General features: G+C 33.6%; 2 protein-coding genes across 2 annotated transcripts in view; both read left to right on the forward strand.

The window, feature by feature from the left end:
* Window positions 1-2,309: 2,309 nt before the first annotated feature.
* Window positions 2,310-2,741, forward strand: LOC111049090. Its single transcript, XM_022335094.2, has one exon. The coding sequence runs from the start codon at window positions 2,310-2,312 to the stop codon at window positions 2,739-2,741; it is 432 nt and encodes a 143-aa protein (XP_022190786.2).
* Window positions 2,742-5,244: 2,503 nt separating this feature from the next.
* LOC111049088 (dihydroxyacetone phosphate acyltransferase) overlaps window positions 5,245-24,636 on the forward strand; it is a 51,334-nt gene continuing 31,942 nt past the window's right edge. The window contains exons 1-8 of the mRNA XM_039427560.1: window positions 5,245-5,521; window positions 6,951-7,160; window positions 13,820-13,996; window positions 14,836-14,965; window positions 16,456-16,659; window positions 19,189-19,340; window positions 22,302-22,489; window positions 23,425-23,732. Of these exons, the coding sequence (XP_039283494.1) occupies window positions 6,963-7,160; window positions 13,820-13,996; window positions 14,836-14,965; window positions 16,456-16,659; window positions 19,189-19,340; window positions 22,302-22,489; window positions 23,425-23,732 (1,357 nt within the window). The 5' untranslated portion in view covers window positions 5,245-5,521; window positions 6,951-6,962. The remainder of the gene's footprint in view (window positions 5,522-6,950; window positions 7,161-13,819; window positions 13,997-14,835; window positions 14,966-16,455; window positions 16,660-19,188; window positions 19,341-22,301; window positions 22,490-23,424; window positions 23,733-24,636) is intronic.

Raw genomic sequence — 24,636 nt, forward strand, 5'->3', positions numbered from 1 at the left:
TGCGCTGCATAGCAGTTCTGCAGATCTTGAAATGGCCTCATCACTTGTTGGACCTCTCGCTGTTATTGTAGTGTCATCTGCAAAAATCACTGCTTCCTTGTTTGCTGTGAAATCATTCATGAGGAGAATAAACAGCAAGGGTCCCAACACTGAACCCTGTGGTACACCATGCTCTACTCTCCTGATACTAGAAATAGCTTCCTATATTGAAATAGCTTGCATTCTATTTTGCAAGTAGTTCACAATTGTTTTCAGCACGGTCCCTTTCATGCCATACATTTTAAGCTTTTTGATGAGTAAGTCATGTGGCACACAATCAAAAGCCCTTCTCAGGTCGCACATTGTGAGGGCCAGTGCTCCACCAGCCTCAAAGGTACTTTGTATCTTACTGGTCAGGGTGAGCAATGCACTTGTAGTTGAGCACCCATTTTTGAAGCCATGTTGAGATTTTGCCAGGATTTCGTTCCCCTCCAGAAATTCTGTGAGTTGCACCTTCATTTCTGTCTAGATGACCTTGGACAAAATTGGGACTATTGATATTGGTCGAAAATTAGATGGGATGCTGGTGTCACCTTTCTTGTGATTTGTTATTGTTCTTGAAATCTTCAGTAGATCTGGGAACTTACCCACACTGAGACAATCATTTATTGCCCTTGCCATTGGTCTTGCTATTAAATGTGCTGTGAATTTCAAGATAAATGTTGACAGGCCATATGTCCTGTGTTTTGGAGTTCTTCAATCCTCTGATAATGTTCTGTATCCTCCTTGGGTTAACCTCCTTCCAGGCATACATACTTACACCATCTCTGGTGTTGATGCCAACAACTGGATCATGGTCGCCTGTTTTGTCCAGGTCCTTCAACACATTACCAGCAGCCTCAACAAAATAATTGTTGAAATCGTCTGGGCTGAGTGGAGAGTCTACCTGGGGCTTCTCTGGATGATGTTCATTGATCACATCCCAGACCACTTTGCACTTGTCTGCATTCATGATGATGTGATTTTTGTGAAACTGGTTTATTTTTCACTAACTGTTTTTTGTGCAACCGGGCCACTATATTATAATTGGCAAATTGTAAATGATGTAGTTTACAGTAAATTTACTCTTCAGTAAAGAACGAAGTCTACTGTAGATAGGACCTCAGCATTGTCAATTCTCTTTATGACCTCAGCCAACTAAAGTGGATAGCTGATTCCTGTATATCTGATGTGATATTGATTGGGTTTTTCTGTAACAATTTCTTCGATAATGATGGAATATATTCTACTCTACAAGAAAATATATTCCATATGATATAGAAATAGATTTCATTATTTATTGAGTTCAAATATTCTGGTAATTCTTTATTCATTCCTTTAAAAAATACAGATTAAAAAAAAAAAACAATCTAACAACCTTGCCACAAAAAAACTAGTATTTGTGGTAATATTCACAATAATTTTACAAGACAAGCAGAAGCACTTGGATTATCACAGTGAAATTACTATTTAACTTTGAAAAGTTTTGTTGAATTTGAAAAGAGATTATTTAAGAAACTTCCTGCTCTTATCAGAGAATGTGATATTAATAGTTTTAAGGTTTGTTTTCAAGTCTGCTGTCGATATGGTTATGATTTGTGGTGATGTCTTTTATTTTCTTGACTTGTGATATACTTGTTTTGAAAATGTTTCTCACATGTTATAAAAATCTGCCTATCTATGTCTTATTTTTGTATATTATTGTGATGATGACTATTGACGTTTATTGTTTAATTTGGTATTTTTTATTGAACTTTTCACTATGTCTGGCATTTTTGGAGTGTTTTGACAGTAAAATGAATCTTCAATCTTGCAAAGCTAGAAAAATTAATTAGAGCAGTCTGCTTTGTTTGATTACAAACTATGTCAATCAGGTGCTATAGTGAGGTCCACGTTATAATGACAGTATTTGATCAACTCTGGTTTCACTATCCTTGTCTATCATTCAACAAAGCAAGTGGTACTATCCTTTTCTAGGTCCACAACGTTGCCAATTATGTTTTTGACAGTGTAGAAATATAATTAATTAATGCAGGAAATTGGCATCGCTATTCTTCTATCTTTATCCACTGTCATCATAACGTGGACCTCACTATAATTTTATTTATTAATGGTAGACATCATGATTGTTGACACATGCATTTCTATAAGGAAAAATGAAAAAAAAAACGGTCAAACTTTAATACGGATAAATGATTGACCTCTTTTCCACGATACTCTTTTCCACAAGAATTCCAAAGATACGCTGGCAAAAACTTGACAAAGATAAAGGTAGAGAATTTTCTTTGAGGATGGAACAATACCTTCACTCTGACTCTCCTGAGTCTCAAAATGAACCAGTTAGTGTCATCTGGAGCAAACTTCAGGAATTCTGTCTGGTCACAGCCAGAACTTGTCTTGGAGTTTCGAAGGGAGCAGTTCAGGGTGGCAAAAATACAAGATGGTGGAAACCAGAAATAGAGGTCATTCTGAAGGAGAAAAAGCTTCTTTTCAAACAGTGGCAGGGCAGCAAGACACAGGAAGACAGAGAAAAGTACAAACTCGAGTATAAAATAGCCAAGAAAGCAGCCAAGAGAGCAGTTGCACAGGCAAAAGCAGCTTCAGAGGAAGAGTTCTACAAAAAGCTTGAGACCACCGAAGATGAAAAATCAATATTCAAAACTGCCAAACAAAGACACAACAACTGTCAAGATATCAAAAAAGTAAAATTCATAAAAAATTAGGAGGGTCAACTTCTCACTAATGATGAGGACATTAAACAGAGATGGAAAGAGTATTACAGTTATCTTCTGAATGAAACATTCCCAAGTAAGGCACTACCACCATCTCAGCCAACAATGGGACCAATTCCACTCATTACAGTAGAGGAGGTGCAAGTGGCTCTAAAAGAAATGGCTAATAATAAGGCATTAGGTCCAGATGAAATACCGGTGGAAATGATGAGAATACTGAATGGTTCAGGAGTGACATTTCTCACTGATGTCTTTAATGCAGTGTTAAGTGAAGGCATCCTAGATGAATGGAGAAAGAGCTATATTGTCCCATTCTATGAAAACAAAGGAGATGTATGACTCTGCAAAAACTTCAGGGCAATAAAACTCATGTCACATACCTTCAAAATCTGGGAAAGGGTGATCAACAAACGCCTTCTGGGAGTTACATCTGTAACAGAGAATCAGTGTGGATTTGTTGCTGGTAGGTCTACCATGGACGCAATACACTCTGTGAGGATTCTAGTTGAAAACCACAGAGATAGGAAATCGGATCTACACATGGTTTTCATTGACCTAGAGAAGGCGTTTGACCGAGTGCCCAGAGAGCTCATTTGGAGTGCACTGAGGGCACAAGGAGTCCCAGAATATTACATACATGTGGTAAAAGACATGTATCGTGGAGCTAAGACAAAGGTGAGGAGTCCAGCTGGAACCAGTGAGGAGTTTAATGTGGAGGTTGGAGTGCATCAGGGTTCAGCCCTGAGCCCACTCCTCTTCAGTCTTGTGATGAACTACCTCACCAAAGAAACGCAAAATCCACCTCCATGGGACATACTATATGCAGATGACATTGTCCTCATCAGGAAAACGTCAAGAGAGCTGCAACAAGCTCTGGACCTGTGGCGTGAGAAACTGGAGGGGGCTGGCCTTCGAATCAGTAGAGAAAAGACAGTCTACATGCATTGCAACTTTGGTAGAAATAATGACCAGGCGCACATACACCTTCAAGGTACTCCACTGCCAGTAGTTCAGAATTTCAAATATCTAGGCTCGATTATCAGCAATGATGGCAGTATAGATGCAGATGTTTCGAGTCGGATAAATACTGGGTGGATGAAATGGAGAGAGCTGACTGGTGTACTCTGTGACAAAAGAATGCCTGTGCATATTAAGGGAAAGGTATATAAATCTGCAGTGCGTCCAGCAATTCTGTATGGAGCCGAGTGCTGGCCGCTCAAAAAACAGCAGGAAGATAAACTCCATGTGGCAGAAATGAGAATGTTGAGATGGGCGGGGGGAGTTAGTATGCTGGACCACATCAAAAACATTCATGTCCGGGGCAGTCTCAAAGTGACACCAATTTCTGAAAAAATAATTGAGGGGAGACTGCGCTGGTACGGTCATGTTAACTAAATTGTTAGTGCTGATATCTGAACAATTTTGATTATTTCAGATAATAAACACAGTAAATGGAAACAAAATAGTTAAACCTCCAAGAAATCAGTACCATTATTTATATTTTATTGGTGCATAAATGTTTCTATCCATGAGAGCCATTTCAGAATGAGGACATGATAGCTACCGTATGACATTTGAAATTTGTTTTCATGAGTTGCAACATGTATGTTATACATGATAAAATATCAAAGGGTACTGGATAATATCCATTACAACTCACTAATTTGGATTTAAGTGGCAGAAAGCACACATGAGAAATACTAAGAAATAGTTTTTTGTCTAGGCTGATAGGAAGTGAGGATCGATTGTCAGACTATAGTGTGGTCCATGTTATAATGGCAGTATTTGATTAACTTAGGTGTTGCTATCCTTGTCTATTATCCCACAAAACACATAGCAGTATCGTTTTTTAGCTTCACAACGTTGCTAAATAAGTTTTTAAGAATGTAGAAATAATTATAATAAATCAAGGCAGACAAACGGCAACTACAACAACGGTAACGTGGACCTCACTATAGGCAAAACACTGATCTCACAAAACATTATTATCTACAGACCTCAGCTAGATAGTTGTGTTTGTAGCAGTAATCATTCAACTGATATCAATATTCAGTCTCGAAGAGATTTTAAGCTGCATCAACCAGAAATCCAACAAAAAAACTCACACTTAAAGCACAGAGGAAAGAAACACTACTTTATGCTTATTCCGTGCTTAAAGTATGCTCTTCGACAAACTCGCAAATTGGTTGCTCTCTTTATGAGAAATTGTCACTTCAAAAAAAGTGTTGCAGCTGCAGGCTCAGAAACGTTCTCTATCTAGTGTTTGAAGGAGGCAAACAAAAATTGAGTAGAGAACGTTTATATGCTTTAATCTCAACTACTCTTCCATTTAATGACTATTTTATATTGAGAAAATTCATCATCTTATTTCCGGGGATTTCAGTTTTCAATTCTGGGTTTTTGGGACTGATTCCGAGGAGAATTTTGGGTAATTTTGTCCATTGCCATTGGCAACACTGCGAGTGTGCTTTGACAGTGCGGAGGAGTTGGTTGGATATGGATAGGATAGTGGAATGCAAGGATTGTGTAAGGCTTGGGTTCAATTCAATGTGTGCATCTGCTTCCCATCTCATGATTGAATAAACAACCGGTGTTGTGTGATAAGGAATTTATTTTATAAAAATTATTATTTATAAAATTTTAATTTGTTTAAATCTCCTGTGCATCATGTTTGTGCCTAGGTTTAAAAATAGACTTTAATTCTTTATTGCATTGGTTGTTATCAATTAATCCAAATTAATTTTTTGGTTATATTTGGCTTTTTTTATACAGTAAGTAATTTTTGTTATCCTACCGTTTCTCTTATCTTGATGTTAAGTACTGACAGTAATTACATAATAAGCTTTTCTGCTTGGCCTAGAATTATAAATTTGAGGAGAAATCATTAAGTTTCACTGTAATAAAAGCACAATGTTTAAATTTTAATAACATTGACATTAGCCTAACCAATAATTTGTTTTAATTCAGCACTATCCTTTTGATGGTGACCAAAAAAATGCTGGTATTTTAAATAATTAATTATAACGTTTATAATATTATTTAGTAGTTTGATTAATTAATAATTAACTGCCATTATTGATCATTTGCGTTCATTTTTTCATTAGTAGCCTACTGTAGTGTAGGCCCTAAGGATCCAGATCATTACATTTCAATTTCAAGTAAATTTAGTCTTGAAAAACAGCTTTTATATCTCATCACTTACTATAATTATATTTATATCAGTATCACACCAAGGTTTCTTACAACTTGATAATTGTCAGCACTCACCGTAGGCTATTTGTTAACATTTGCCTATCATTTATAGAATTTACTTGTCCGGTTAAAAATTTCCGGTAATTTCTATATATTTTTTAAAATATATTTATTTATTCAAATTTTTTGTTTTAATATTCATCCTAACTTACCACTTTTAAAATCATTGTAGGACCGAGATTCTACTCTTATTTGTGGAAACTGATTTGTGCTTATGAAAGTTTTTTGTGATTATTTGATTAGTCCTCGATGTTAAATTTCCACAAATTAGAGTAGAATCTCTGTCCTACAATAATGTTAGAAGTGGTAGGATGGATATTGAAACAAATAATAGTACAAAACACTATTAAACCTAGATGATGAGAACACATATTGGTAAAAACTGAAAATCATTCTTCAAATATTATTTAAATTAGTATAATTTATGACGATCTCCAAAAAATGGGATGTAGAGGATGGAAACGAATGACAGAGAACCGAAAAGAGTGGAGAGCTTTAGTGGAGGCGGCCAAAGCATATTGGCCCACCATATTGGGCTGTAGTGCTAGATAAAAAAGTATACCGTAATTTATTATTTTGATCACAATTAAATTCCTTCAAATTCAACAACCTTGCTTTTGAACGGCTCAAACCAATAGGTTTTCTTTAAGTGTGAGAATTGTTCTTTATCTTTTTCAAATAGGCTATTCATCTTCACTTGCTAATGCCTTTTTTAATTTTTGTACGTGAGAAAGTTTAATAGCATTTGATTTTTTGTTGATAGTTAAATAATAAATTATATTTAAAAAAATGTCCTGTGCTAATCTATCAGTATAAAATTTTGCCACAAAATTGGAGGATTTTTTTTATGAGAAGCAGTGCAACGTAAAATTGGTAAAAATTCCATGTCATCCACCTTCATTTCATAATAGGCTACTTATAATCTTAATGAGCGTTTATCTGTTCCAGCCACTTGTCAAGATGATCAAAGACAGTGATGTAATTTTCTCATCCTTGAAAAATATTATTGACGAAAGGAGGAACACAAGTGACTTTATGTGGGTTTCGAGAGAAATAGATTGGGCTAAATCGTATCGACAAAACCATGACACCAGCAACCCTTACAAGTTTCAATATGACGTTTTGAAGAGTAGTAAAATAAAAAAATTGATCGAAGATGTAAGTAGAAGTAAATTTTTCAAAAACTTACACCGACTACTGTAACACTGTAACTAAAGCCTAACGGATTTGAAAATCTAGAAAGCTACCTTGAATGTCTGACAATTTCTGCATTCAATTAATTAATTTGATACATAGAAAATATCTCAGAAATATGTAAGTCATTCATTATGAATGGCATATGTGAGATTTATTAACATGTTTATCATCATTAAGAGTATACGAGAAAAAATGAAATTTATTTTAAATGCTCAAACTGTTAATGGGATAAAGGTGATAAAGGGGATTGTATACTGCATGCTCTCGATGAAATCCCTATCTATTGAAATGAATATTTATTTACCACGTAAATAAAAAGAGCCTTCTAATTTCTAGTTCATATGGAAGAGTATAGGCCAATATGAAACAATCTTATAAGTCTATAATATCAATAAGAAGAAGCGATAACACAGTTTTTATTCCCACACTTGTAATAACATGTCCGGTCTTACGGTTCGTTGACTGTAGTATGCAGATATCCAGATTTTATAACCAGTTTCATGGTTAAACTGTTTGATTAAACTGTATTACAGGAAGATCACACTGGGTATTAACTTTGAGTAAAGGCATAGAGGAAAGATATCATCTTATTCTATCTTTTCTCTATGATGAAGGCTTTTTAGAAAAAAACGGGTTCGATTTTCTGACTGAAAAATAACAAATTGTAAACTATTTTGCTGCCAATCCGCACTGAAATCAGCAAAAAATGTATAATCATTTTATTACAATCATATAAACTAATCATACCAAAATCCATCAACTCACTGTAAAACGCAACCAAATCTTTTTCACCACTAACTTCATTTTACTTGCTTGATTCAGCTGGAAAATGAGTTTTTTTATTATTACTTTGATCTTGATATAATTGAGGAAAAATGACATTCATCAGCTTACCCACACTTTTCCTGTTTACTAACATTTCACTAGGAGCTACAAGAGAAATAAATATAATTAATATGGGTTTGGCTTTTATGAGCCTTGAACATGCCTATACAGTAACTACTCGTATAATAAGCCTATAAATATTTTGATAACTTTTGATTATTTTTCTCTTCGTGGTACGAGATTCACGCCCAAATATTCTTTATCAGGACTAATATTAAGATAGTCATGAAAGTGATGACAGAATTCATTTAACAATTCAATAGGCCCATACAAAGAGGTTATGAGAGTGATTGGAAAACTATTTTATTCTTCTCAGTCGGCGGAAAACTGTTGTTTTTCATGTATGTTCTCTCTTCCTTTTAGTTGCAATTTTCTTCTACTGTGTACCGTATGCAATTTTAAACATTCTGAGGCCCATTTTCATCACTACTTTCAACGCTAATCTAGGTTTACTAGAATACATTATCATGCATTATAATGCATAATATGTTCGCATTTATTAAAACAATTTGTTAAATTCTGGGTCTAAACGAAAACCTGATCAATCTGTTTAAATGGCTCATGATTCAGAGGCCCGGGTTCAAATCCCGGCCCGAGCGAGATATTTATCTCGGTCCACTCCCGTGTTTCGGATGGACACGTTAAGTCGTCGGTCCCGGCTGCCTAAAAAGCAGTCGTTAGGTCATGTCAGAGGCTCTGAAATTGATCAGTTGCGACCTGAAAACTCTGACACCAAACCTGAGCCAGCCAGGTCACTCGATATTATTATTATATTTATAATTATAATAAATATAATGATAATAATTATTATTATTATATGGACCTTATTGTCTAGCATTTAGACGTTTAGACAAGTGAGACAAAATATAGGCTCCCCCCAAGATCCTAGAAAAGGAAAGAGATGTCACTCCATGGATATTATTATTAGTCAACAAGTCATCAAGCTCCTTTTTAGTCGGCAGGAAAACGTTTTTAAAAGTTTCTTTATTTATTTTCTCATGCATTAATAATGATATCCTGCTTTCCTCGAAAAGGAAGAAGGAGTGTATCAATTGAAAGAAACATATGACAGAATTTACTGCAATCGGGTTTGGATCCTGAAAGTTTTAAGTCTGTAGCTAATCGGGAATTCGTCGAAAATTGTGTTAAACTCCAACGTTACAGACTGACAGAAATGAACGAAAGTGAGTTGATGGAAATTTTGGAATAAGTAGGCCTAGAATTGTATTTCTAAATGCTATTCAACTAGTCAGTTGTTCAAAAATTTATGCAATGAGTAAACCATCAAAACATAAGCTGAAAAATACTTCCGAAATTTCCCTTGATAATTAAATCATCACAATATTAAAACCACCAATGTATGTCAAAGTAGAACTTGATCGTTTTTCGTAGCTTGTGAACTCACAAATCTGAGTAAAAAAAGTATTAATAAGCTAAAAACTATTTTAAAATTAGATTAAAAATTATTTTAAAGTTAGATTAAAAATTATTTTTGGCTGGAAATGTCGGTATGAGCGCTTTATTTAACCCCCCGAATCTCCAATTCAAGACACCTGAAAGTCCACCTTTCCAATACAATTTTGGTAAAAAGTGTCTAGTATAATATTATATCTGATTCCTAATATTATCATGCCTAGTCTCATAAAATTCTAGAGTCTTCAGATGTACATGAAATCTATTAATAAGCATTTGCTTTGTCTCTTGTCCTTGTATTTAAAACCGCAAATATTTTATTGCAAATTATATGACCAGGTGACAGAATATCATTGGTTGGAAAGATTTAAGTTATATAAGTTTAGCTTCTCATTCTAGCCATTTAATGAAACTCTCCTCGTTTTATGATTCTCAATAAAATTGTCAATGCCAGATTGTACGGTCTGTCAAAGTCGGTTCATTAGCGTTAATAATGAATGATTTTCAACCAAAATCAAAATATAAAACAAGAAGATAATTTAAAAAATGCAAAATGTTTATTTATCCAACTAAATATTGTATTTATTTACTTCATTAGATCTAATAGAATATTCGTCTATTGCCGATTTCTCAGTTAAATTTTATCCAACTTTACATTTTCAAATGCATGAAGAAAATTACAAACTACAAAATATTCAACATTGCAATGCAAATAATAAAATTATTGTCATCGCGAAGTGAACATTTGTATCAATGAAAGCTGAACATATGTTGCCTTATGTTTTTCTCTTTTATACTGCATCTAGATCAAAAAATGTATTATTGTTTCATAGACTTTGGTAAATAAATTTTATTAGCGTCAGAGGCCATTTTTTGTTTGAGCTTCAGTTTGTCGTCTTCAAACACAATGCACAAGATGTTTGATGATATCGAATGTTTTAATAATTTTAAAATGTAGCTAACAAAAGCTGTAACTAGGTTTTGTTGCCAGATGATCATTGTTCTTCATATTTTGCTTGAACAATACTTACCACTTCTGAAAGTGATGAGTATTTACTAAATGGTAAATATAAATCTACAACAGAAAGTGTGCGTAAAATGATAAATTACATAACTTTAGAGAAATAATCAATTGATTTTCCTACATACTTGAATAAATTCAATCAATTTATCTAAGAAAAGTAAATTGCATAAAACATTGATATATTCATACACTGGTTTTACTGTAGCAGATTTCAAAAGAAACTATTTTAATGCGATAATATATTGTGCGAAACACTCATTAATAAGTTTCAATTCTACATGTATGACAAAGTATAAGAAATAGAAACTGATGGGTGGCTATTACTCGTTATTGAAAACGTTTGTGAGGCTCAATTTTGGAATTTTGTTGGGTTTAGAAAATCTTTAGTTAATTTCCAGATAGAGATCATTAATAACTAAACAAAATTGGTTTGAAAATAATTCATAAAAGGTTTTTCTATAATTTGATACGCTCGAGGCGTTAGCATTACCTTCAAATCACCTCCGTCATTTGTACGAGTAGATTAATCATTTTATTACCTGCTGCTGAATTCTATTAATTTTCTGTAATAGTCGAGCGAATTCTCATTACATGATGATGATGATGATTAAAATCATCAATTATTTCAATTTATCCTTCAAATAAAATTCACAGCCGTGACATCATCATTGAAACTCTTTAGTAAATGATGATAATTATGATTTTAGTTAACCGTTTGCACACAATTGAATCCTGCAATGACGTCAGTTGGGTCAATGTTATACTTCTCTTGTTGACAAACCTTGAGAGCCAAGTCTTGACAGTCAATAGTTATGCTAGTGCTTCTTATTTCAACACAATTCTTGTGTACTTTCTTCGCTTTATTGACTGTACTCTTCAGTTGAACTTATGATTTGTCCTTAACATATCAACTGTTATTTTCCCATCTTGTAAATCACATTATTGTTGTATTTACATTTTGTGATTCAGCTACTTTTATTTTATTCGTGCTACCTTCTTATCTTGCGTCAAGATAAAGCAAAATTCAAGTGAATATGATTTGCATGAATGAAGTACTATACTTGCACTTCAGATTTTTTTTGTGATATGAAACTACAGTATCAAAAATCACAGTACCAAACTACAGTATAACTATCTTAGTTTTCCATAAATGTTACAAAATCATTTCTCCGAAATGGAGCAGTGTTTACGGTTAGTTAGAATAAAACATTGAATCATTTCGGAATAATGATTTTGTAACATTTATGGAAAACTAAGATTCTACAATAATTAGTTATACTGTAGTTTTTTGTACCTACTGTGATTTTTGATACTGTAGTATCACAAAAAAAAATAAGCAGAGTGTTTACGAACTGCCTACCAATACTGGGCATTGTTCCTCGGTTAAAAACATATCTAAATATTATATTTTAATTGTCCGGTAGTTACAGTTACTCACACATCGGCCATTTTGTTTTTTAATTTTATTATGTATATTATGTTAATATGTATATTCTTTTATGTTCAATTTTTTCTTCAGTTTTAATTGTTTATTTACCTATATTTTTCACGAGTTCGTTAGGATGAACAATATCAATATTAAATCCAATAATGTCCTCATATATTAAAAGCTCTCAACTACTGAAAGACATCGAAAACGTTTGACTGGAGCAAATTAAATGCGCTTTGCAGCAAAATATATGTTGCCGGCTCTGAATGTGCAGATTCTACTAGTATTTTGAAAAAATAGTGGAATGAATGATGGTGCTATCAATAATTCATTAGGCTTTTGAAAATTATTTGATTTTTCATACTATCTTCAGCAAAGTTAATAAGAATACTCAGATGAGTTCTGAACTCATCTTTCGGAACTAAATGCATGACGTAAACGAACTTTCATACTTTCCAGTGTACTGGAACCAATATATCCTAAGTTGCATCGCATGTTTTTATCAACTTTTAGGCTCTATGCTTGGTGTTAATTTAATTTTCGGAAGAAGAGAAAATGTCAATATAGTTTTCAGTAAAGACATTCACTGTATCTGTTCAAGTTGAATGATGTCACATACAATTAGTCCCACCTGTTATTCAGCATTATTTTTAGATGTATGTTTGAAATCTACGCACTGAATTAAAGTTTAAATACAAATAATCACTAGCACCCTTATATTAGTTTATTTCTGACACGACTAGTTTCGAGTATTAATAATTGTTTATCCCTTTCTCAAGTGTCGAAATGAAAAAATCATTTTGGTAATTGAGAATAGGATAAATACCCGGAACTAGTCGTGTCGGAAATCAAATAATATAAGGGTGCTAGTGATTCTTTGTATTTAAACTTTTCAAATAGCCCCATCAAAATACTAGAACGATATAAATGAAGATTTGAAAAAAATTATATAAATCCTGACAAATAACAAAATTGAGTGGTAGAAAAGACTATCCAGTCCTAACTACTTAGAACGCCTTAGAAGATATTTCATAGATATTATTTTTATAGATCAGACTAGGAATAACTGAACTAATCTCTTCAATTAAAATTAATTTAATATGAAAAATGTTATCAAATAATTTAGTTTTACTCAAAAGTAGTTATAAAAAATATATTCAATTCAAATTATAGTTCAATTAATTAATTTTAGAATATGAATGTCATAATAACGATGATTAATTCTAGAAGATAAATGGCAAGCTCCAATCAATAAACTCTCGAAATAGAACAAGATATTATTCAGTGAATATGTGTTAGATGGTATAAAAGTCAATAATGTAGATTTTATCAGTGTTTACTATTCTAGTCCTAAAGCAATACTAGAGCTATTAGTAATCTTGAAATTCATTTTCAGTTGAATCGATTCTTCCAATTCCAAATATTGGAGTAACATACCGTATTTTAGACATTTGAATAAATAGGACTTGTCAGACGTAGAGTGCAGTCGTCTGATGTTTGAACGAAAAAAATCCTATTTTAAAAAGGGTCTTCTAATTTTCCAAACATTCAAATTCATACAATTTAAGAATTAGAACCTAGTTTTAGATTTGTACAATTCAATTTTAAAATTGTTTCAATCGTTGTATGTTTTCCATTTATTGTAATAGTCGTCATTATTGGCCAGTTTTATGGATGGGTCACAACGTTGTAATGCATCTGATGTTATAATTTTTGTTGTTGATGTTGATAAAATATCGTATTCAGAATATTAAACTATGAAAACCTTTTTTTATATTTTGATGTTAAGCAATGAAAGTTCTAAGGCAACTATTATGAGGATGATGATAATATGGAAACTTTTAATGTTGACCGAAACTATGATTGCAGGTGAGCAAGGAACAGAATATTGCAGAGTCGCAAGTTGAGAGAAGAGTGATTGAATTGCTGAAGGAGATCGGCCACTCACGAGATCCTGCCACCCTGCGGGTTGTTGGTTTGGTGTTTGTCAAAGCTGCCAAGAAAATATTTGATGGCATCTATGTTAACGAAGATAGACTTTTGGAGGTAAGTTTGTTGCAATAAATTTATTATTCACATTATATCAATTGTTCCTTGTTTCATTGAATCCATTTTTCATTTGTATTATGGAACTTTTAGTGAAGCTGCAATTTAGTCCAATTTATATTTAGTGAATTGAAAAATTATTATTGTGTGATAAAATTATACAAAATATTCTTCCGATTCTATTCATTTTAGTGGCACGAAGAAATCAATTAGAAATGAAAATTGCTGAAAAGGATTGCAGACAATGTTTCATTGAGCATTAGAATATCATTAACGAGAAAATAACACTATAAACAATTATTGTAGCTAACAATTCATTGAGTAAAATTTCGATGTTTTATTCTAGAGCAGATTGAATTGGTTTGGCGTTTTGCCCTAAATTTCACTATTACTTGGACAAACTTAATCCATTAAAGTCTGCCAAGTATTATTTTGAACATGTTGCTGTGATCAATTCAAGATGAATCAATAAATTGCATTAATAGTTATACAAATTCAATTAATTCGAATTAGCCATTCTCCACATAGGCTACAGATGATAATCAATTCTAATTAATAATTAATTTAGGATTTGCTCCACGTTCACTTTACGTGAATATTAAAAATTACCCTTCATATAGATTATTTCCAAAATTAGTGTCTATATTTTCATTTCATTGGACTATAACTAAGTTCTAATTGAGCATAAGTTCTACAGATTACAAAAATGACTAGCATTGAGTTTTATAACAAGCATAAATAATTAATAATGAAATTGGGCATAGATAAGTTCAACAGTATGTTTATTGATTTTAAGGATAGTGCAAAATCAAATTATATATTTGTTCTTCAATTTTCAGATAAAAAAGAACATGGGAAGCAACCCTGTGGTATTTGTGCCAAGCCATAGGAGCTACTTTGATTTCTGCATGATGTCATTTATAACATTCACGTACGAAATTGAAACACCTTGTATCGCTGCTGGCATGGGTGAGACGTTCATAATTCATTCTTTAAAAAAACCCTTTGACTTTTTAACCTTCCGGCAGTCGCGCTGTTGTAAAAAGTACAACAGTGTCAGTTTTTTGCTGCACATAACTATTGAATGGGGTGGTGTCAGTGAATGAGTCACCTATGCATTCTAAAACTTTCCCCCCATCACTCCACCGAGTTACATTATCAATCGAGCAATGGTTCAGTCTTGAGGTGCCATTTAGTCGCGACAGTGCATAAGTTGCACTGTGCATAAGATAGGGAAAGACTGTATACGGGGACTGTAAACGAACCAATAACACAGAATTGATGACTTTGCTTGATGTGCCTTAATGGGCTATGAAATAGTAATCATCCAAATGTTCATAGGCTTAAAAGAATCCAAGAAGATGGAAAAAGTAATTATACAATTAATTAATATGTATTGACAGTAAACAGAGTACATAACACTTGGAAAATTGGATGTTGTACAAAATACAACACGCGACTGCTCGTGTGATTGAGTAGGGCGCGACTACCGGAAGGTTAATTGTGATATTGCGGTAGATAGCCTATTCTTATTTCATGTAAACAATTATATTCGTTGCTTTAGATTATGTAGTCCTGTAGTCTATAGTTCTGTAGTCGTGTTCCATACTTACATCCACCTGCTCGATAATTTGTTTCAGAACAGACTCATTTCTATTTCCCAGTTATCACCTTGTCCATTTGCTATTTTCTTTTATTTCGCATGGACTAGTTTGAGACTCAAAAAAACGTTCCCATACAAAATTGTAGCTTAGTTGGATACTGGATTCATATGTTCAAGTCTTTTTATTTTATATGAAAATCTTTCAAAGGAAAGCGAAAAATATTCAATGATTTTTTCCATGTTATTTCCCTAAAACTAAAAAATATACTACCGTACCTGAACGATTCGAATTTTAGACCATTCTATTCAACAAAACAAGCACAGTATTTCAATGTAGATAGATAATAATATGCTGCCTTTATTTTAACCTGCACGGCGAAGTTAGAGCGCTGCCAGCCCTCTCTCCCACTTAACCCTCCTATACAATTCTAATGCATTTACATTACAAAACATAGGGAAATAATCTCTTGAATAGAATAGAATAAACAATTATATAATTGACCGAGCGAAGTGAGGCCTAAGATTCAAGTCGACGGTTTGGCATTTCTCTTAATGTTTTAATGTTTATATGTTGCGCATTTACAGCGAAACGCGGTAATAGATTTTCATGAAATTTGACAGGTATGTTCCTTTTTTAATTGCGCGTCGACGTATATACAAGGTTTTTGGAAATTTTGCATTTCAAGGATAATATAAAAGGAAAAAGTAGCCTCCTTCACAGATGTGTAGAGAAGCCAGTCTATTGCTGTATTTCCATAAGGTCTATAGTTTCAATGAGGTACTTGTGGATAAGAATACTACGTGAGGTCTACTGTTGACAGAACTACTAGTGAATAAATGATGAAAAATGTTACAGACTTCATGTCGATGTTTCTGATGGGAGAAATACTGCGGAAATGCAACGCGTTCTACATGAGACGTTCGTTTGGAGACGACCACCTCTACCGAACGGTATTCCAAGAATACGTGCGCCATCTGGTCACAGCCGGTGATTTGCCGGTCGAATTCTTCATCGAAGGCACCAGGAGTCGGTCATCCAAGTCGCTTCCACCCAAATTCGGTAATTTCAATCATTCCTCATTTATTTAGAAGCCAGGGGCGTATAAAAGGGGGGCTCAGAGGGCCGGGCCCCCCTTACCGAAATAATTGATGTAAAGAAAAATAAGTACAGTAATCTGAATTTTTTAATGAATCATGTGCGAAGGCATCGCCGCGGTAGACAGTGATATTTCTTCTCCTTTTAGTACGGATAAGTGTTTACAGATGTGACATTGTTAAAATCTTGACCAATATTTCAAATAGGCCTATAGTAACTGAGATCTTTCCATCATTTGGTTTGTTTAGAAATATACATTTTTTATGATTTAGGGCCGTTTGCACAGTGTAAGTTTAAGCTAAAGCTTAAACAAAATCTGGATTTTTTTGTTTAAACTAAAATTCCGTTTGCACAGTATCAGTTTAAACTCTGTGTTGAGTTTAAATTCTTGGAAAGTTTAAACCTCCAAAGTAGGAGGTTTAAACCAAATAATTTGGATTAACTTGACATCTGTAAAGATTTGATGGGGAAACAGGTGGTAGTGAATTATTTTTCAACGGTTGTTTTTAATGCTTCTGTAGACGATAATAATTATTATTTAGGTTATAGTGAATCATTATTTGAATGTAAATATAATTATAATGGAGGAATTGATAGAAGTTTTTAATGCGATTGATAAAGATAACTGCGAAGAAATTTCGAAAGAGAAAAATTAGGCAAAAAACAAATCATTCAAATTTCTGGGACGATAGAGAATTTTTTAAACGGTTATGCTTGAGTAAAGCATCTGCCAATTTATTATTTGATTAAATACACCACTTGATAGAAGATAAGACAATATTTTTAACAGTGATCTTTGATTAGAAAACATGTTCTTAAAACACATAACAGAGATATTTTGCTTTCGAAAGATTTCTAATCAAGGAATACCGTAGTAGATTTAAGCGTAACAAAATAACTTTTTCTTACATCCTAAAATATATTTTTTGGTGCTAACTAAATATAAATTGTATCTAATAGTAATATAGCATTCCATCATTTTATGAAGAACTTGTTGATCGCTTTTCACTTTTATTACCGTATAGCTTACAGCTCTGTGGATTTGGTACGAGGAAATAGTAGCTACATAAACTCAATTTACTGATGGTTTGTAAACAAATAACAAATTTCCTGTAAAAATTAGCCTTCCTGTTATTATAAACAATGACATTCTATTACCAACTTAACGCTAAACTAGTTTAACTTAAACTGGATTAGTAAATGCACTGAGAAAACTGATTCAAGTTTAAACTTTCAGATTAACTTAATCGAGTTTAGCAATCTATACTGTGCAAACGACCCTTAATGTCAACAGTAAAGAAGCGTGATCTGGGTGAAGTAAAAATGGCGTTCAGAGTAAATTACCCTCTGAATATGAGAAGCAAAACTGATATAAAGTATCATGAGGTGTTTACTTAAAATCACTTAAAAATATAAATATATTAATTCGCCACTGTTAGAAGCTATTGAATGGTTTTAAAAAGAAAAGAATTTGCAGATGTCAGTTATTTAAGAATAATTACTTGCATATGATTGAAGAACTGTTACAGCGGTGCATGACAGGTCATTTATTTCAGACAAAACGTTTTGTCCGATCAATATGTGGCCAGCCTAAATGAAAGGAATGAAGTTTGAACTATTAAGAGATACCGTACTTATGGTCATATAAAAACACTTCATTCACATGGGCTACTTTTTGAATCAATAAAACAATATAGAAATCTTAAAGCACCCTTTATTTAAAAAAAAAACTTTAAAATAGTTTAACAACATACTATTATATAGTTTAACAAGGATAGTAAAACCATGTATATTCTTTATAACCTGACAATGGTGTGATCACCGAAACTAGTTGTGAAACTATTTAAAAGTTTTTTTTCTAAATAAAGGGTGCTTTAAGATTTCTATATTGTTTTATTATGGTCATATTTATAAACGATTTTGATAACTGTCTTAGGTAATCAAGCTTTGGCTACCTTGCAGCAAATAAAAAGAACCAATTAGAATCGTTAATGTAGCTACTAAAACTGTTCAATGGGTTTAGAAAAGTAAAGAACGCTTTTAAAATTGGTATAATTACTCCCCTAAGAAATTCATTGGGTAAGATGTTTTTAAATTTGATGCATGCTTAGCATTATGGAAATCCAACCGGCATAATACTGAGTGCTATTAATTTTTGAACAAAATTCGGTTTGTAAATATTCGTTTATTTATTTTAAAATACATATGAGAGCACAATAGATTATACATTATAGTATAATTCAAAAAGTATTTTAAAACTTGAGAAAATATAAGAAATTTTCACCAAAGTTTTTGTTCTTCAATTTTTATTTTCTAATAAAAGGATGGATAAGGTTCTGGTTCTCGTTAATTTTTCACTCCTGTGTAAAATGTTCAATTTTGTAAAACTGAGGCAAATACAAAGCTCAACATTTTCTAGAAATCTGGATTACAATATTCACAAATCAGTTATGATTCAGGGTTATTACAATTAATCTTCATTTTGTATTTTAGGCTTGCTGACAATGCTCCTGGAATCGTTCTTCACGGGTGAAGTACCTGATATAACATTCCTACCGGTCAGCTTCACCTATGATCACATCGTTGAGGAAGGCCTATTCGCTCGTGAATTATTGGGTGTACCAAAACCAAAAGAATCAACATCTGTGAGTACAATTCATAATTTTGTCCTTATAATTATCGAAATTGAAATATTTTATACTACTTATATACTTGAATATTCTACTAAAAATCTCAATCTTTATAAATATTTTGTTAAGAGAACCACAATGGATTTACAAATGGAAATTGTAACCCAGTTGCACGCACGTCTATTAAATTTATTACCGTAAAATAACGTCTGCAACTTGTCAAGCTTGAATTGTTCATTGGTTCCATTAGAAATGATTTTACAGTGGTTAAATTCAATAGACGTACGTCTACCAGACTTTATGTCTTGTCTTAAGATATCATCGAGGATCAGCTGATGTTTCTACTCTTGATATACTAGTAGTTCTGTGAACAGTAGACCTCGCGCTCAGTAAGTTACATTGACCTGTTATGTTTTCTCAAAAATTAATAAATAATTTATCAGTTTGAAATGTCTAGAAAAAATCCTAAATGAACATAGAGCTTTCTGTCCTATCGTACCGTGACGTGTCGCCCCGGAATGTGAGTGTGAGCGCTGTTATCAGGTCTGGCTGCAACTGTCTACAACGTTGATGGAAAGATACGTCATTTTCAAGATGTTCGATGTTTTTGAACGGGTAGTATGATAGTCAACTGTCTACTAACGTTGATGGAAAGATACATTTTCAAGATGTTCGATGTTTTTGAACGGGTAGTATTATTGACCGAGCGAAGTGAGGTCTAAGATTCAAGTCGACGGTTTTGCATTTCTCTTCATGTTTCTATTTATTTTTATATGCTCCGTATTTACAGCAAAACGCAGTAATATATTTTCATGAAATTTAACAGGTATGTTCCTTTTTGAATTTCGTGTCGATTTATACATACGGTTTTTTGAAATTTTGCATTATAAGGATAATACAAAAGGAAAAAGAGTCTCCTTTGAACGCCAATATTACCGTAAAAATCAGACTTTAGAATAAATTTATCATAAATCAGCTGTCTAGTGGACTATAATACTACCCGTTCAAAAACATCGAACATCTTGAAAATGTATCTTTCCATAAACGTTAGTAGTCAGTTGACTATAAACTATAAAACTACCCATTCAAAAACATCGAACATCTTGAAAATGACGTCTTTCCATCAACGTTGTAGACAGTTGCAGCCAGACCTGATAACAGCGCTCACACTCACATTCCGGGGCGACACGGCACGGTACGATAGGACAGAAAGCTCTATGTTTATTTAGGATTTTTTCTAGACATTTTAAATTGATAAATTATTTATTAATTTTTGAGAAAACATAACAGGTCAATGTAACTTACTGAGCGCAAGGTCTACTGTTCACAGAACTACTAGTAGTCCACTAGACAGCTGATTTATGATGAATAATAATTCTAAAGTCTGATTTTTACGGTAATATTGACGTTCAAATGAGACTCCTTTTCCTTTTGTATTATCCTTAAAATCCAAAATTTCAAAAAAACGTATGTATACGTCGACGCGAAACTCAAAAAGGAACATACCTGTCAAATTTCATGAAAATCTATTGCTGCGTTTCGCTGTAAATGCGGAACATAAAAACATAAATATAAACATAAAGAGAAATGCAAAACCGTCGACTTGAATCTTAGACCTCACTTCGCTCGGTCAATTATTATCAAATTATTTTGGAATAGAATAGCACATTTGATGATACTGTACCAATAATCCTGTAATTAAATGAAAAAGACTTGAAAGTCTTTAACAAAAACTACACAAAAAGTGAAATCCTGTAATAGCAAAATAATCATATTTTGACAAAAAGGCCTAGGGACTGGAATGTGCAGGGCAGGGGGAATGTGTGGAAGTTCTAGGAGGTGGAACAAAGGGACACAAGTCACATTGTCTCCAGCTGAATGACATCAGCCACACTCCCTCTCAGTCTCTCTCACTCTATCCCTCTCCTACTCATTCATTACTAGAAGGTTCTGGACTTCTGGATGATACGAGAACGTTCTTTGGAAGTTGATTGACAGGTGGTAAACAAGGAAGCGTCTCTGGAATGGTCTGGAAAGTTCGACTCTAGTATTAAAGAGGGACAACTTGGGCATGTGAGTCAGAGTTGAGTATTGAGTTGACAGTAAACGGATACGAGCAGCGAGTGAGGGGACAGTGAACGTGTAGTGTTTTGATCAAGTGAACTCTGTTTTGTAGTATTTGAGTTCGGTGAAGTTAAAAAGTGTGTTTATCTGTGGAAGTCAGTGTTTGTTAATCTCGTGAGAAAAAGTAAGAGTAACGTTTGTTCTCTTAGAGTGTAAGTTTATGTTTACTGTGAATTAATGGACCGTTGATTGACTATCAGCTCATTGTACAGTAGTGAGTGACATTTAATTTAATAGTAAGTCTTGTAATCAAATTTGAGTAAGAAAATTGTTATTTGTGTCTTTGTAATTGTTTAGTCTAGTCTGTGCCATCAAGTATTACATTTAAATCGTTTTAATAAATTACAATATAATTTTTATTAGTAGTTTCACTCAAATAAATCCTGAACGAACCCTGTTAAAAACGTCACAATATTATTCTATGTTTCAATCTGAAAAAGATACAAGAAATGTTTTTGTTTCATCTCATAGTATTCTTGTAATACATGGATAGTGTTGCAAAATGAATACTATTAGACAATTATTGTTCTAATCGTTGGCAAAGTTTATGCATAACAATCTTCGACTGTTTTTATGTTACATAAGCCTGCTATATTACAAACAGAACTTGATTTTTGTTAGAAATTAATGCCGTCTACTACAATTTGAATGTAAAATTATAATAAACTTGATATGTATATATTACTTCTGTATATTAGTCTCTAGACATTTTTTTCATTTGTTAAGTTATGATATGTAATTTATTCTGCTACCTACTGTAACAGTTGGAAATTAGAAAGTATAAAACATTCATAACAAAATTATTTGCTGTTTCATTCATAATTGAGATCATTATAAATGTTTTTGTTTCAGAGGTTTCTCAAAGCCATGAATTTGATAAACGATGTTCATTATGGTAACGTATATGTTAGTTTTGGTGAACCAATTTCATTCAGAAAATACGTGACCGACACCCTAGGAAAGAAGTTGAGTTTTGTCCACCGAAATCCATCTCAAGAAACTAGTCAAACTGTCGAATTCGGACATCATATCATTGACAGGTGAGTAAAGGAGTAAATTTTTGTCAAATTGAATCCAATTAATTTCCTTTTCCCTTCTCAGTACAATAAGTTCACATTATAGAGCATAACAGCCCATCTACATTTCATACAATTTCACAGAAAAGAGGAAAGTGAATTGATAAGAGAACAATTTTTCATATACAAGAGTTAGAAGGAAAAATTGACACAAATGAACTATGTGGAATGTTTTATCCTAATAGTATTTTACTGACTCACAAAATAGTTTCTTCATGTCTGGCATAAAGCATTTCAATGCATGTTGAACAAATTTCCTTTGAATAGATTCAATTGTTGTATATTATGAATTCCATTTTTTAATAGGTTGGCCACTAACGACAGTACAAGTATGTTGAAGAACGTGTTTGTAGTACATTTGCTCGTCATGCATGTTGTGTCATCTGCAAGAGGCTTCCAACAAAAAGCAGCTGTTTATCAGCAGCTCTAACATAAATTAATTACCAATATCAATAAATGAACCACTGGCAATTTTAATCGTGATTAATTTCACTAGAATTAATGAGATACTTTATTCGATAAAAAGCTTCTCTGATTCGTTCTCGAGAAATGAACGATTAAAATTTAACCGGCTTTTGTACAACCGGCACATAATGATACAAAAATAATTTAACCTTAAATATAACTGCGAAGGAATAAAAAATTGGATGATAGAAACCTAACCTCAAAGAATTTTGTTGGAAGCCTTTCGCTGTGATAGGCTTCGATGTGATACACAACGATGTGTCTTGTCGTCTTTAGTCACCCTAATGTCCACATTATCTATTGATGATGTACATAATTTATGTGATTGATGTGATGTGAGGTTGGGTGGTAGAGATCGAGGTTGAGTGGTGGAGAAGACTTGAAAGTGCTAAATCCGCCAAATAAAGAATTATTGTCTTTTGTTGATGTGACAGCCAGCAGAAGAACATGGTGATTACGTGCTTCCACCTGGTGGCGATTGTGATGAGCAACCACTGCCTGGTGGGCGCCGCTGGCAAAAGCCTGCAGCTGGAGCAGGCGAGCCGGGAGGTGGCGTGGCTGGCAGCCGTGTTGAGTGCTTTTGGCGCAGTGGTGCAGCCGGTGCCTCATAGGGCCGCCGCCGCCCTCGTCGCCCACACAGTCAGCCAGCATCACTCGGTCATCACTGTCAGCGACACAGGTGCTCTCACGCTCACCGACGCCCGTCTAGATCCGAAGCCCTTCACCACCTGCACTTGGAAAGGTCAACATGCAACATGCACCTTGTGCATACATTACATTATTATTATCATCATTATTATTATTGTTGTTGTTTATTATTGAAAGAGCGTCGTTCAAGTTCCTAATACTGACTTCAGTCTAAAGCATAGAGAAAATATGGCATAAGAAGATATACCATGTTATGGGCGTTTATGTTTCAAATTTCACTGTTATAACTCAAGCCGATAGTCCTAGTAGTTGTTTTTCGTGAATGTTATAGGGAGAAAAAATCATATGAAAGTCATATGGAGTATTGTAAGGCCCCAACTATACGAGCGTAATAGATGCGCGGAATTTTTCCAGCTCATTTACAGGATGCACAGCCTCTTATGAAGAAAACTATACGAGCGTAATAGACGATGTAATGTAATATAAGAGTGAATGCATTTTGAAGACGTGTGAAAGGAGATAAAATCTATATCAACCTTAAACTCGATATCAACCTGAGATTTCAATAGAACAGCTGACAGAACATTAGTGGCATTTTGAACAAGTTCTCCAGCCCGGGAGGCTTACTAGTTATCTTCGTGGGTTATACAGAAAGTTGATTACGTTTTCGTCTGTGTCTGCTAGAGACGGGGCTAGCGCGACCATCTTGGGGTCAGAGCGTTGCGCAACTTAGTTGGCATCTAGCCGTGCCTAGCGAAAAGTTCGTGCTGTGCTCTGTTAAGATACTGTGCTGGTTTGAAATATCTGCGTTGATTGAAAATCCCGCGAGCTGCGTGCAGTAAGCAGTAATAAGGTTTCTGACTGCAAAAAACTGTAAACCGATAGATATCTATTGACAGCTTTGTGAAATGTATGGGGACAACATTATTACTGAAGGTGGAGTGCGTCAGTGGGTCATGAGATTTAAAAATGGCCGAACCAATGTTCACGACAAAGAT

Source organism: Nilaparvata lugens, chromosome 4 (genome assembly GCF_014356525.2).
Source record: "Nilaparvata lugens isolate BPH chromosome 4, ASM1435652v1, whole genome shotgun sequence".
NCBI classification, from domain to species: Eukaryota; Metazoa; Arthropoda; class Insecta; order Hemiptera; family Delphacidae; genus Nilaparvata; species Nilaparvata lugens.

Bases quoted from the DNA above. Each gene is read 5' to 3' on its own strand.
- LOC111049090 (XM_022335094.2), top strand. From the start codon at position 2,310: ATGGAACAATACCTTCACTCTGACTCTCCTGAGTCTCAAAATGAACCA.